The sequence below is a fragment of the Ruditapes philippinarum genome, unplaced genomic scaffold (genome assembly GCF_026571515.1).
Source record: "Ruditapes philippinarum isolate M1 unplaced genomic scaffold, ASM2657151v2 ctg1840_1_1_1_1, whole genome shotgun sequence".
Lineage (NCBI taxonomy): Eukaryota > Metazoa > Mollusca > Bivalvia > Venerida > Veneridae > Ruditapes > Ruditapes philippinarum.
Window position 1 is genome coordinate 1 of NW_026862444.1, and position 16482 is coordinate 16482.

The following is a 16482-nucleotide window of genomic DNA, read 5'->3' on the forward strand; positions in this document are numbered from 1 at the left end:
CAATTTTTAATTATATGGCAATGTTAAACGCAGCGTCCTGCGAGACCAATATTTACAGAACTGGAATACTTCTATACAAAAATATGCCCAAGCTTGATTATTACAGAAAATTTAAAACTCTTTTTGTTATGAAAAATATCTTGATGTTTAACAAATAATGTGTTAAGAAAAGACTTTGCTTGTTTCAGACTAGGCTCGCATAACTTAGAAATACAAACTGGAAGATTTTTTAACATTGATAGAAACGATCGCAAATGCGTAAACTATGTATATATAACTCTATTGAATCAGAATACCACTTCCTTTTATGTTGTCCAATTTATACTGTTATAAGAACCAAATATTTAGGAAACATTTCATGGCCTACTATACAAAAATTTTCGACTATATTGTCCACTAATAACAAAAAGCTTATTCTTAAATGTGCTCACTATGTTCATAATGCATTTAAGTTGAGGCAACAGTCTCTTGAAGATGTAACTGCTTCTTAATTAGATTCATTCTTGTACTCTTTTGTTATATATTGTATGATGTAATGTTTGTAACTATTTAACTTTTGGCCATATTTGTCATGATACTCTGTGAATGGCCAAAGGTAATGTTTATTTGCCAATTTGCCAATAAAATGAAATGAAATGAAAAATGTAATAATATCGTTTCACATATTTTTTTCCTTATGTCAACATAGCATGGGCATATCAAAACAAAATGGTATTCGTCTTCTAAATCCATAGTATTACAACATAAACAATACATTTCACTCCTTGAGATTCAATTTTCACCATATCTACCCGTTTGTACTCTAAGTGTATGTGCAGACATTCTAATTCTCGTGATGTAAAATCTAAGATCCTTTGGTAATATATTAAGATAATTTCCGTATGAATATAATTCTTTACAATTTTTATAAAGTTCTAAATAAGAATTATTTTCTACAGATGAATGCCATATTTGAATATAATTATCATTAATACACTTGTTACTATATATAGTAACACAATTGCCTATGATTTCAACTGATTATGAGTGTCACGTGACCTATTATGAGTTTGCGGCCCGGGGCCGAGAACTAGTTATCAGCCCGCAGAACATGTGAACGTGCACAAAGTGAAACAATGACGTCAAATTTTACGTCATCAAACAGTTAACTGTAAAAGTGAAAGTAGGTTGTCAGCGCGAATCGCTTTATTTTTATTATGAGAGCTTAAGCGTATTTAGTACAAACACATTTTTGTTACTATTGAAATTTGAAGGAATAATACGACAAATTTATTCCGAAAAAAAAGAAAGAAAATAAAACTTGCTTCTAGATTCTACTGCTTTGAACACACAAACAGTAAACATCTCTTCACAGAACAGTAGAAGAGTAGACAAGAATTTCAACGAAAGAACTGTTGTTTTTTTTTTTTTTTTAAAAATGCTACTATTAGATCTACCAAGTGTATTAAATACATTAATACACGTCAGAGTAGGGCCGGCAGGTGATAATCGGCCCTGAATGAATAATGACCCTCGGGCTAAAGCCCTCGGGTCCATTATTCATTTTACGGGCCGATTATCACCTTCCGGCCCTCTCCTGCCGTGTATTAACCTCTTAATAACTCTTTGTTTAAATATTTTGGAAATAATTTACTATCTACGATATTATTTTCAAAAAAGTATTCGGATATATATCTAGCATTTCTTTAACATTTGATACCCAGTTTTTTACCTTTATAACAATCAGATAAACTTAATTCATATGTTTTCCGTAAAATTATATTGTCAGAATTTATCAATTTGCACCAAAACTTAATTATTCTTACGTATCGATTTATATACAATGGGTAGCGGCCGAGTTCGCCGTATATACGAACATTGTTTGTATTGGCTCTACAGTAACATTTAAAATTCTTTTACAATATTTCAAGCGAATACGCTCAATTATCTTTTGATTTGCTATAACCCCATACTCTCAGATGCATATGATATGATTGAACCTACAAAAGAATCAAATAATTGGCATAATAATTTGGGTTTCAAATTTATGTCTTCTGTTAAGAATTAAAAGTAATGTATAAAGTTCCAGTAACAACTTCCTCATTAATAGGTAATAGTTTTAGCTTGATTACACCCTATTGGATACGCTGTCTATTTTTCATATAACATGCTGGAATATTAACATTTCGCTTAGAAATGCATTATGTATTACAAAATACGTTTGTTTACATCAAGTTAACATATTATTTGATTCAATTATGATTTCCACAATTCATAAAACATGCCAACTCTTGAAATAATTTAAATCTAACATTTTAAAAATATCCCTAGATTTTCGTGGTTTTGGTCACAACACGCTTCCGTAGAGAAAAAAAATTTACATAACTTGTGCATACACAATTTTTTAAATACTCAGTAAGATGTGTGGTTAATTCTGTGTCATTTTAGATAATTGTACAAAAGAAAACAATGTAGAACAGTGAGTAAAAGATAAACTCTCTTTTAATGATTACTTCATTCAAAATTGTGTTTAAAATCGCGAAATTATATGACACATTTTGTCATCTGCATAATCGATTGATTCAATTAAATCTACCTACTTACATATTTTCCCCTAAAATTTATACAGAAGAATATAAAAATGACTAAAATTACTCACCTTTGCACTAGGAATGCTGTATTTGAAGTAACTTCAGATCTTTCAACGAAAATATAATAAACGTGACGTCATCGAACGTGCATAAAATTAAAGTATGGTGTAATTTAAGAGCACATTTAAATATCGATTTTTACTAAATCTTAATGATCGATTTTTCAGGATTCTGCAAGGAGATTTTTTGAGGACTTTTTTCTCAAAATGTAGATAATGTTTATCTTTTATTTAATCGTGAAAACATTTGTGAAGGAATTAGTTTTATCATAATTTCTATTATGACTGGCCTAGTAACTTTAAAACTGAAAAACAAATGGGAAAGCTTACTAGATATTAAGTTACCATGAAGTAAAATATGGTGCCACGTTTATGATTCCTTTTCTTCATGCAAAGCTGTACAATGTCAGTGGAAATTTATACACCATGTTATTTATACAGAACACAAGCTGTCTCTTCCGGTACATGTTGTATATGTAAATCTCACAAAGAAACTTTGTAACATCTCTTCTGGGAATGTGATTTTGCAAAAAAAAATTTGACATTTGTAATTCAAAAACATAAGTACGCTAAAATCTTGGAAAGTGTATTTTCTCATTTCCAATCAACTGCACTTTTTGGGTTTTTTGAACAAGCAATGGATAATAAATTGATTAATACTGTTATATTTGTCAAAACAAAATGGGCAATTTGGAAATATCGTAACAATTGTAAGCATAATTATTCATATCAACAAATACCTATTTTGTTAAGAAAATTGTTCAATGATATAAAATACTAATTTGAATACAAATGTAGAAATAAAGACGATACTCTGATAGATTTATTTCTAATATTTGTAATTTGTATGAATATTATCTTTAATGTAAGGGACGCAACTCAATTAAAATTATAGAATTAATTGAAAAAGATTTATTCGCTTTTCAACCTTGTCACTTTTCGTTTTTGTTTTCTTTTTTTCGGACAAGTAAATGGTACCTTTTTCGAATTCTTATATTAATCACATTATCTGTACTGCTTCTAATTTTAACTTTAATTCTCATTATGCAATCAATTTATTGTTGCTGGAAAGTATAACATTGTGTAACATAATTTGTATTTTATTAAGGCTTTGCTTTAGAAAACCTATGTAACATTTTGTATAATCGCAGTTTAAGAGTTCTTTGAAAGCATGAAATTAATTTTATTAAATGTTTTTTGTCATAATCAACTTTATACCATGAATCATTGTAAGGCTGATAGGAGGATGCTCCACGACTCCTAGCATGCCAATGACGGGGAAAATCAATTGGTTTACCCCTTAACTTGCCCCCCCCCCCCCCAAAAAAAAAAATGAAAAAAAAAATCATTTGTAAGAATAACATTTTTATTTTCGACTACTTTACAGGCATAGTTTTTATGCTTTTAAATTTCTGGTATAATATTATTTAATCGTTTCTCTGAACTCTTATCATTTAAAACCAACAGTATTGTTCTTTTCAGTCAGTTTATATACTGTGTTGAAATGGCATAGGGGTAAAGTATCACCACTCTGTGGTATCATCACACTTTAAGGAAATGGCTGGTGACATGTTTAAAGTATGTGCTCGGAATTTTCAATTAATATCTGAATGGATACATGGAAGTTATTAAACATAACATAACATACATACATACACACTCTAACTGTATCAATATAGATCGTACTTACTATTATATTGATACTTGCAATAATAAGAGGTTAATACACGGCAGGAGAGGGCCGGAAGGTGATAATCGGCCCGCAAAATAAATAATGGCCTCGAGGGCTTTAGCCCGAGGGCCATTATTCATTCAGGGCCGATTATCACCTTCCGGCCCCATTCTGACGTGTATTAATGTCTTTAATACAATTGGTAGATCTAATAGTAGCATTTAAAAAAAACAACAACAAAACAAAACCCAAAAAACAAAGTTCTTTCGTTGAAATTCTTGTCTACTCTTGTACTGTTCTGTACAGATATGTTTACTGTCTGTGTGTTCAAAGCAGTAGAATCTACTAGAAGCAAGTTTTATTTTCATTTTTTCTGGAATGAATTCGTCGTATTATTTCTTCAAATTTCAATAGTAACAAAAATGTGTTTGTACTAAATACGCTTAAGCTCTCATTATAAAAATAAAGCGATTCGTGCTGACAACCTACTTTCACTTTTACAGTTAACTGTTTGATGACGTAAAATATGACGTCATTGTTTCAGTTTGTGCACGTGCACATGTTCTGCGGGCTGATAACTAGTTCTCGGCCCCGGGCCGCAAACTCATAATAGGTCACGTGACACTCATAATCAGTTGAAATCATAGGCAATTTTGTTACTATATATAGTAACAAGTGTATTAATACATGTTCCGGACTTATGTAATAAATGGATCTCTTTTGTAATTGTTTAAGAATTAATTTTGATTACTTTAATTTTGATAACTTAAAATAATTTCACATTCGGGCGTATATTGCCACGCCTATGCGGTGCTTTAGTCTGCAAATGCTATAAAGTTCAACTTATTGTAATAAGAGATTAATACACGACAGAGTAGGGCCGGAAGGTGATAATCGGCCCGCAAAATGAATAATGGCCCCGAGGGCTTCAGCCCGAGGGCATTATTCATTTCAGGGCCGATTATCACCTTCCGGCCATACTCTGCCGTGTATTAATGTATTTAATACAATTGGTAGATCTAATAGTACATGTAGCATTTTTTTTAAAACAAATACTTTGAAGTTCCTTGTATACACTTCTACTGTTCTGTACAGTACAGAGATGTTTACTGTTTGTGTGTTCAAAGCAGTAGAATTTAGAAGCAAGTTTTATTTTCTTTTTTTTTTCGAAATGAATTTGTCGTATTATTTCTTCAAATTTCAATAGTAACAAAAATGTGTTTGTACTAAATACGCTTAAGCTCTCACAATAAAATAAAGCAATTCGTGCTGATAACCTACTTTCACTTTTACAGTTAACTGTTTGATGACGTAAAATTTGACGTCATTGTTTCACTTTGTGCACGTGCACATGTTCTGCGGGCTGATAACTAGTTCTCGGCCCCGGGCCGCAAACTCATAATAGGTCACATGACATTCATAATCAGTTGAAATCACAGGCAATTTTGTTACTAGATATAGTAACAAGTGTATTAAAGACTATTACACTATCAAGAATTGTAAAATGTCCATCATGTTCCTACAAAATTTTAGATTTTCTTTTGACAGCCATTGAAAAAAGTTCTAGAGCACATGCATCACAAAATTGTAAATAAAGCCATTTTTATTTTTTGTTGCCGTCAACTAAATAGGCAGGCATCATGTGTATCAGATGACAATCTGTCGTATTTTTATTAAAGTTAATTTCACATGATCTGGATGGAGATGAGTATATCAATACTTACAATACTGCACGTTTGTAACGTCGTTTTTCATTGGATAATCGTGACGTTTATATAGTTTTATATACACGTTCATGAACAAATCTTACCTTTTTCTCTAAAAAATGGTGTTTGCTGTATTAAAAATTCGTTATAAAGATTGTTGACAGGTTATATGGCCGTATATAAACGGCTGTTTTCAATATAACCCTCGCCTAGCGGCTCGGGTTATATTTACAAAAAGCCGTTTAAATAGGGCCATATAACCTGTCAACAATCTTTATAACTAATAATATAAACGGTTCTAAAGTTATGAGAAACGCATTTCCTTTAGCTGTTTCTTCATTAATAGATATATGGCAAAATAAACCAGGGCGATGTCAAAAGGATATATATTGTATACATGACATTCATTTATAGAAAGTGTATTTATCTAAATGGAAATAATAATACGAATTTTCAAATTTCAATAAAAAAGATAATTTGAAGTAAATGTTCCAGATTATGTTTTTGTAAAGTTAGATTTAAATATCAACATATTATGTAATTAGTACATAATATTTTATAATATTACTTAAGAAGTATACTATATATCTTTATGAATATTTTACTAAGAAATTAGTAATTTTATTGTATTCTTTTATTTTATGGTAGATTGAACGTATTGATTGACAATAATTTTGTAATTACATGTATATAGCTTGGCGTATACACACATTGTTAAATTTTCACTTTGCCTTGCCTATAAACTTAGATTCTTTCAAGTAGTTGAATTTTTCTTGCTATTAGCTTTAAATGTTTATGAATATATTTAGTTTGCTATCAGTTTTTAGTTTTTGTTATAATCAATTTTTAGAAGCTTAATCATTTAGTATCATGCTGCAAATTTTCCATGAATCAAAGTCTATTTAAGAAATAACAATAACTTTCGTGGTTTGAGTTTACTTTTCAATAAATCGATAGATTTAAGTATTTGTGATTCATTTTATTCGTAAGTAGATCTTTGTTATCGAATGTGTCTATGCATATTGATTTGATAATTTATACTATTTGTCACGAAATTTTCAGTATTTAAACGGAAGAAATCCTTTTACAGTTGAGAAGCCAATTTGTGGTTATGAAATGATAATAATATCAGTAAGAAAATAAAATATTTTCACAAAATCTACCGATTAAATAGATTAATGAAGTAACTTTGTGTGTCCGGAAATGTTATGAGTATCACCCTTGAGTTATCATTTAGTTTGACCTTTAAAAGGGTATGTAAAACGGATATTATGTATAAGTTTTCACTTCCTCTTTAAATCAATATTTCACATACATTGTTAAAATATATTTGAAATCTGTATTTAATTACTCTTTGCTAACAATGCATAGTTTTACTTGTTTCTTTCTCGGATTTTTTTCAACCATTTTAGTGACACGTGCCGTCACGAGAACTGGTAAGTAAATTGCATTCTCGATTAGTTTAAAATACTGCTACTATAAATGAAGATCTTTACGGATTAAGTGATGGTGATGATACTAATGATGATGATGATGAAAATGACAATAATAACTGGACAAATAAAGGGTCATGAAATGATTTCACGACAACATCGATGGATGATGATGATTGACAACATCGATGGATGATGATGATTCTGACAAAGTTCTTGATAATTTGGCGATGAGCACAATGATATTAAAAGAAAGATATATATGATAATGATTCTGAAACTTGTGCTGGGGGGGCAGATTTGAGACAATGACAACATTTAAGATTATTGTAATATTGATAATAATTGTGTCGGTTGTTGTTATTATAACGATAATAGCTGCGACGACGTTGATTGTAAGGATTTTAGATGATAATAGCATTTACGAATTTACAATTTTTAATTTAATGAAAATTCTTTCAAAGCCACGTTAATCGCTAATGTCCGTTTAAAGTTGAAAAGAAAATCTCAAAAGAAATAATTTAGTTATCTATGTTTGTTATCTATTTGATATCTACATATAAAAGACTGTCTTTCAGGCGTGGTGATAGACTGCTATAATACAACGGTAAAGGACTACAACGGCCACCAGCAGACGACAGAGACCGGGACACCGTGTATAAGATGGGATTCTAATGAGGATTACAAAAATGAACAATTTCGTGACGCTACAATATCAGATGCAGCAAACTTTTGTCGTGCTGTTGGAGAGAATTATCTCTGGTGTTTGACAGACAGTGGCGATTGGGGCAAATGTGGAATTGAAAAATGTGGTAAATAAATTTTAGGCTATAACTGATTTAAAAATAATTATCGAATCAGCATTTTCATAACTTGTAATCAATTACTGTGATAGGTTAATACAGAATTTTCTTTAGATTGATTTGGGTCGTCCTTGGCCAAGTGGTTAAGGTCGTTGGCTTCAAATTTCTTGTCACTCACTTCCAATAAATCGGATCTCGCTGGTGACTTTGAATTCCTTCGTTTGGAGAAGCTGTCCAGCTAGCGTACTGAACGTAGATGGTTCTATTCTGGTGCCTATTTGTGCCTGAAGTAATGCATTCCTCATCCAGTCAAACTCGAATGTTGTATTTGTTTGTGCGACGTAAATCCAACAAAAAAATGGTGGAGGAAGCTCAAAGCTTATAGACACATTTTTAGAGTCCGTTTCTAGAACCAACAAATGCTGAGTAATGGTTTTTATGTTTCTTGCGACTACTTGGGTTAGAAAAGAAGCGGTTAGCGTTCCTAAGGTTTCCAGTTCAACGCGTTCGACACTCGGTCATGCTCATTTATGTTATTTATATTAACATTATTTATTTTATGCTTTTCAGTGGATTACTGATTTATCCGTGAAAATTGTATTTGATAATTTCACAGTGAAACTTATCAAAATATAATTTCACACTTTTCAATGACGAAACTACTTTTTTTAAGATTTTCCCCATGTGGCACCTCAATTTTATTTTTGCTGACTATTCCGACAATGTCAGGCTGTTTAAAGAAAAACAAAGCTGGAATTGATAAATAACTTATATGTCACAAGTAATAAAAAGAAGAAAAACTTACAGTAAGTTACTACTATTCATTCAAGTTACCAATCACCAAATATCGTCTCTTTAATTTTTTGTTTCATTTTTACAGTCTGAAAAATACATTCCTTCCACATGCAAAACTGCTCTTGATGACATTTGGGAATATTTAAGTATCCTACGAGCAATAACTGCCGTATGCTTTATGAAAACTTGAAAAGTATTGGCAGCTTTCAGTCGATGAATATGTAAACAACCCAGCGTTCGTAAGGCTTCCGAGTTCTCCAATTTCCTATCCACTTTTTTTAATGTTTACACATCTGTCAACACTTATTTATTGTCTGTTACAATCATCAAATAAGTGTATGACTAACAAATCCAAATGATATCCCTCTGAATCAAACACAATTATTTTCATCCAGTGAAATACACAACTTTAAAAATGGCTTACATTTAACATAGCCAGGTCTAATATAAATTCGCAGTCAGTAACAGAAATATGGATGGATGGTTGGACTTTTTCTCCTACTAGAATTGTTTGTTTTTATTATTTAAACAAGCGATCAGACATATTTTTTTAATAAAATGAATACTATCGCCACCATTTAAAGTTGATTGTGGAACTTATTTTTCAGCCCATGACTTCTTGTATTTAATGAGAAATTCGACTTTTTTGAGGCTCTAAATGGGGAAAACAGATTTTAATATTAACGTAAATATTAAGGAAATTTCGTTTTAACTTGTTTTTAAGCATAAAATAAAAAGAAAATTTGTTTGTTTGTTGTGTAAGATGTAATTTTATTTCATCTCGTGAGAATACTGTTTTTAAAGCCCACTCGATGAAATAAAATTTCATCTTACACACAAACAAACAAATATCCTCTATGTACACGAAGCTATGCTTGATTATCTTTGATATGAATTTTTAGCTACAAACTAGTCATGACAAAGTAACATTCCATGAAAGTAAAGCCACCTTTATCTAGATACTCTGTAATCCGGAGTATTTTTCATTTCTGGCGATTTTCAAAATCCTACATCCCCTTCTTTCTTTATTCTAAATAAAAATGTGTTCCCTATTACTCCGGAAGTTTTTTCCCAAACTTAAGTGTCCGTATGACACTGTTACAAATTCTATGTTCGGACCTAGAATAATTTTTAGTTTTCGAGAAAATCACTGTTATTCCACGAAATTACGTAAGGCAATTATAATTCAAAATTATTCCTTTTCTTTCTTTCTTTCTTTTTCCCTTGGCAACAGGATAAGATTTTGATTCCTTCAGTCAATATTTATTATAACAGCTAATCTTATTCTGAAATAAATGTTTGATGAACTTTGAGGCTGAGATATTTAAACACATTTACTTTATTTGTTAAATGAAATCTTTATCGAATCATTATTTGGAATTTTCATGAATGTTAAGCAACCACAACAATTGTACACATTAACGCTAATATAGCGCTTGCTTTTAAAATTAATATCTCTAGAAATGTTATGTGCAAGCGTTGTTGTTTGTTGTTTGTTGTGTATGCTGCGCAAGAATGTAAAAAGGCCATTTAATACAAACGATATTTCCCACACTTTGACTTGACGGCATTGTGTTATAATATATAAATATATAATAAAAGCGCGCTTATACTAGTGTTACACTATAGGCGCGTCATTTAAAAGTGACCCTGTTTTAACAGTTTGCCATTCTTATTTCAGATATGATAAACATAATATTATATTCATGTAGATTTAATACTAATATATTGAACTCGTTGAAAAAAACAACAACAATATTATGCTCGCTAAACGCTCGCATAATATGATTTTATTAAAAGGACTTATAATTTCAAAATTTCGAGCTAAAACAGAATGAAATTACGAATGATGTTAAACAAACGGATTCTTTGCACACCTCAAATTATTCCATAGTCTAAAATATGTTAAGTGTTTCTATAATAATAAATGTATATACATTGTATACATTTACATATAAGTAAAAATATTATATTATCAAAACATTTATACGTGTACAATATCACAGTTTACCTGTATTTATGTAAATATTTCGTTTTCACTTACAGATGATAACGGTATTAGCAAATGTGGAAATCTAAAAATTGAGAAACCAGCTTTACTAGGACGAAATGTAACGTTTACTTTTACCCCGGACTCACATGATCCAGAAGCAATACTAGAATGGCAACGTGCAGCTAAAGGAAACCCATGGTTTACTCGTCCTTTGACATACAAGTTCACACAGTATAATGAAGAAGGAACATACTACATGGTCTTAACAGACAGTGTGCTAAAAAGTGATGAGGTTTATTACCGGATACATTATTACAACAAAACCGTGCACTGTTGGATGAAAGCAGGAAAACTTGAACTTGATGGTATGTCAGTTTTACTTGTCATTAAAAGCAATGCTCGCTCTTCTTACTTAGCCAGTCAGTAACAGGACGCTTTATAATTACTTTATTGGGAGTCTTATCTTAATCGGACACGACATCTATATAAAATGATGACACATACATATGCACTATTTATCTTTAGGAATAGGAAATCATATTTACAAAGAAACGGGGTTTGCAACATTTAGTTAAAATAATTTGAAGCTACTTCAATAAAACCGTTGTTCTTTCAAACCGTTTTATAACTTTATCCGTACATTTTACAGAATGAATTCATAATCTAGACTGATTATCAGATGTATGCACTTTTCCCGTTTCTTGCTATTTAGATATATAAATGTAAAGGTAATATAGATAGATATGAATATACTATTGTGTCATAATTGTACCTCTAGAAATAGGAATCTAGACACTGATTTACAATATTTGCTGTCAAAATGTCAACAAGAAACATCTAACTAACACCACAAATCCATGTTGGTTTGTTTACCTTAGAAATTAACGTGTATTGGTGGGTGAGAATGTATATTAAGAATATTATCCGTCTAAAGATGTAATGGAAGACCCAGTTAATTTCAAAAGCAAATGGGCTAGATCACGAAATGATTCTACATCTGATATAAAGCGTAGGGATGATACTTACATTGAAAATAAAAATGAAAATGGCATTTATACATTAACTTTATCTATGGCTAACATTCGCCTGAACGCACGGAGTAGATTGTGGTAAAGAAGCAGGATTAACAAATAGTATTTCAGAGGTTGTACAAGGTAAAATTAAAACCCGACATCATTATATGATATTATCTAAATCGATCAATTAAGCTATGTGATGAGTGAGCTGTCTTTTATGAAGTAGAAACGTATTATTATTAATTTTTATATATTATATCTTCACCAGTACGCTAGAGCTTTTATTTTACTGACGAGTGAAATGTTGAAATCGACATTTTACTTAATATCAATATTATATGACTGTGGGTGAGGATAGGTTAGAGAGATAGTTGTAGACGGGTTTGATTGTTTTAAAAGACCCTCCGTTAAGAGTCTAAGGACATTTTAGTACAAGCAGGAAGTCAATCGTTTTTAAATAGTTTAGGTATTCAGGTATGCTGAATCCATTTTTGCTCTACCAGGTCTGTACTTAAAGTCATTGACCTTCAAAATGTCAAATTAAAATGGCCACCATCGACCTTTTTCATAATTATTTCTTGTAACTGTTTTTGAAATTATTCTATGCCACTTAAACCGCATGAAATTAGGTTATAGACACTTTTAAAAGAATTATCTGATAAAATTAACATGATTTATACATTTACTTCTATGGTGACGATGTTTGATTTCCATATAGACGTTTCCAAGCAGATAAAGGTCTGTCCATCAATCGGATCTTTTTGTAACACTGAACATCAACAACATAATGATATAATACAAGAAAACTGTTCTGTAGAAATGTATACAATGGTAAGTATTATATAAACTTCAATCATGAATGTGTTTCGTCATTGTCCTGAAAAAATACATCATTATCGATAGACAATTATGGATAACATGTATGATGCCACTTAGGTCATAGATGACCAGCATCAAGCATGCACAATTTATCCTTATATGTTTATGTTTTAATTCAGATAAATAGGCATGTGTGTATTATACCTGCTTAGACAAATGATGTATTTAATTTAGTTTAACATGGTTTAAACCCATTGTTTGCAGAACACCACATACTTTTAAGTGTTTCTTCCCTTTGTTTAAAATTCGCATTTGTTTTTCTGCAAGGTTTGGTTCCATTTTATTGAAAAAACATAAAGTGAGTATGTGCCAATGAATTATTTTTGTTCATAAGTACTTAAAATAATTTCTTCTAATGATAACTTTAAGCTAAAGTATTGACAATCTTGACAAAACCCTTGATGGTAAAAATACATTTTATGCTACACAGATGGCAGCTTGGCAGCGTTTAGAGTCTTCAAATGTCGATGAGATTGAAATGAATGTTCCGTTTAATTCTATACGAACTGCACTTGTTTTCCCTGAAGCTCTTAAAAAACTTCATGATCTTGCATTTATCCCTGCCGCTCTTGAACAATCGACTTCTTTTGGTGTATATGCCATTTCTTAGTATGATTCTAATAAACTTAAAACGGAAACAAGTTTTCGGAATACTTAATCTATCGATATGGCATTCCATTTCTACCGTAATGCGTATGATGCTATTGGATGGATATCGCTTAATGAAAAGCTTATAAATCCGTCTCCAAATCAAACAGATTTTGGTTTTTTATCGATGCTAGTTGCACCAGCGCACGAATTTGATACTTTAAATATGGTTGTGAAACATTGATTGCCATTTCTGATCATTTTGGTCAGCAATACACTGTAATAACTGTAGACCAAGCATTTTATTGTAAACTTATAGAATTGTAGTGAACCATACCTAATTACAACAAGAAATTGATTCCTCGACTGTGCGGATAACATATTTCTTTGTATTTCTTGAAAGTAATTTGTGACCATATCGATGGCTCAGGGTTGGCAGAGGCATGGGTAGAAAGTGGGTTACTTGCACCAGGTTCTATCTAGCTTGTACTCAATGGCAAATCTTACACAAAAAGAGTGTGGACCCATAAACTGACTGCACAACTATTGTGGATTCTTCTCCTCCCATCTCTTCTAACATAAATTCAAGGCAAATATCAAGAATGTCATCATCTGTTGTCTCACCAGTTGTCAAATGATGACTTTGAGAATTTGATACGTTCACTACAGATTTTGAAAACAGAACGTCTTCAAAAACGTTTGACTGAATTTGTTACTTAACAATAGAAACAGATCGATAAAGTCTCCAGGTCTACTGATATAGAATTTGTTAAAATACTATCGATGTTCACCAGGTCATTACGAGATGGGCTATGGAATCAGTACATTGCATCTTTCTGACCTATGTTACCCTAATTTTTACGGTATGATCACTTTAATAATGCTCGATGTGGCCCAAAATACCTGGCATAGATGTACCAGCTTTCCCTATCAGTGTTGTCAGAATTTAAGAATTAATACGGGAACTTTTGTAGTGAGACGTACAATGACAATAAGCAAGATGAGTCATCATAATTTTCTACATTGCAACAACTTAAAGTTTTTGCCCCAGAGTCAATTGCATAAAAGGTCTTGCCACAGAATCTTTACAAGAGTCACTGATCAATGTACAGGACCTTGCTCAGCAGGAAATAAATGATTTGTGTCTACAAGATTGTTAAGGGTAGGAAACGACTAGCAGTTCACGCTCCTCTTAAGAAGAATAATCCGCCGATATTTGCGTCACTGTATGACGTTCCTTCCAAAAGGGAAAATACAGACGGAAAAGGGTTAAGCCCTAACAACCGATAGAATGGTTCACCATCGTTTATTAACCGCGTTTGAAGCCGCTTGCGATGTTGATTTTAATCTGTTCTGGAGCATGATTTTTTGTCTGTACCGATTGCACTTGCAGAAATAGATCGACTGAAAATAAGTCGGTACTTGCCGACTGTATAACAAAAGGAGTGTTCTGTCCAGACTCAATCACCCCTTATCAGCCAGCAACAATCATTATATACGGACAGGCACTTGTTGTTAAAGTAGGCAAACCTATTGGGGATATCACATTTGGTGATTTCGCTTACACCTTTTGTAATGCCGTAATTCAAATCGGTTGCGCTTATTCAAATCGGTCTACGATGAACAAAGACTTGTCAGCCAATATGACGACTGGCTGAAGGTCGTGACGTACCCTTGCCACAAAACCGGGGACATATTATTGCAATACCAGAAAACAAGTCAGATCTTGCCAATTTCTTTCTTAACGGAAGAATTAATCCCACAAGCTCCAAGTAACAAAGGAAAAGTGACAGCTGGTGGATTCATAGATGAGCTTGAAATACGGTCATCAAATCCAGAAAATTTTATCATTGATATACTGGAAAGCAAACACGAATAGATTGACACAAGACTTGTGTTACATGCAGTACACAGTAAAGTTTATGAAGTAGTAGTATACTCTAAAAAATTGATGTGCTTTTGATGCTTGTAATCCATTATCATGATGCAATTTGTCAAAACATATGGTTGCTGACAGGTACATAAAAGAAACATCGATACATATCTATTGCTCAAGTCTGTCAAAATCTACCTGCATCTAGATCACCCCTTTCACGCCATAACAGGTTGACACATTCTCATTTCTTGCAGGAAACTCAAAGAAGTATTTCTTGAACACCTTTAATGACCACTGAAAGCTTTTGATGGAATCCTCACTTATGTAACATAAGCCAGTGTTGAAGCCTTTGTTTGCAGAAGTACAATATTTTTAATACACACTCGACCGATGAAGGCAGATACGAGTAAATTCATAGGGCAAACAGGACTGCGGTGTTGTGTCCAACACAAAACGCTTAACAATTCCATACTAAACGACGCATATTCAGACTATGATTTGGCGGCAAGAAGCTGTTTGTCCAATACAAGTGTTACTGTACAAGACCAAACTGGATCTGGATGGGAACAGAATAAATACAAATTGAGGCCCACATTGACGCCCCTCCCTATTAGAAACATGCTTGCAAATGGTGTATTGTTCCTGCAAAACGCAATACATATGGCCATTGTAAATGTAACAGAAATCCACGCTGAACTGCACAATAATGTGCTTATGCAAACATTTAGGGTTATGTTTAACTTTCGTGTAGTTGTCCATCGTCAAATTCGTACTGTCGAATTCATTTCCGTTCCCGTCGACAAAACTTTATAAAAACATGATATTTACTCATGTAGTGTATGTTAAGAATTAAAATAACCTTCAGATGGCAGATGTGTAGCTTCTTGAATTTGCTTTACGTACATTGCGACATTTTCAACCTTAACCCTGTAGTTTGAATGTATGCATTTCTTATTCTTTGTTGGTATGTCTTAATTACTATCATTGCCCATTTGAATTAGGAAATCAAGCATTAAATAGGGCTTACTTTTCCTTTTTATGTACCATATAAAATCAAAGGAATTTACCGGGCATTTTGGAACCAAAGATGTC

At 32.0% G+C, this 16482-nt stretch overlaps 1 protein-coding gene across 1 annotated transcript in view; it reads left to right on the forward strand.

The window, feature by feature from the left end:
* The first annotated feature begins 7319 nt into the window (after positions 1-7319).
* LOC132719115 (uncharacterized) overlaps positions 7320-16482 on the forward strand; it is a 28279-nt gene continuing 19116 nt past the window's right edge. Inside the window, exons 1-3 of the mRNA XM_060702860.1 lie at positions 7320-7443; positions 8019-8252; positions 11085-11396. Coding sequence (XP_060558843.1) covers positions 7371-7443; positions 8019-8252; positions 11085-11396 — 619 coding nt within the window. The 5' untranslated portion in view covers positions 7320-7370. The remainder of the gene's footprint in view (positions 7444-8018; positions 8253-11084; positions 11397-16482) is intronic.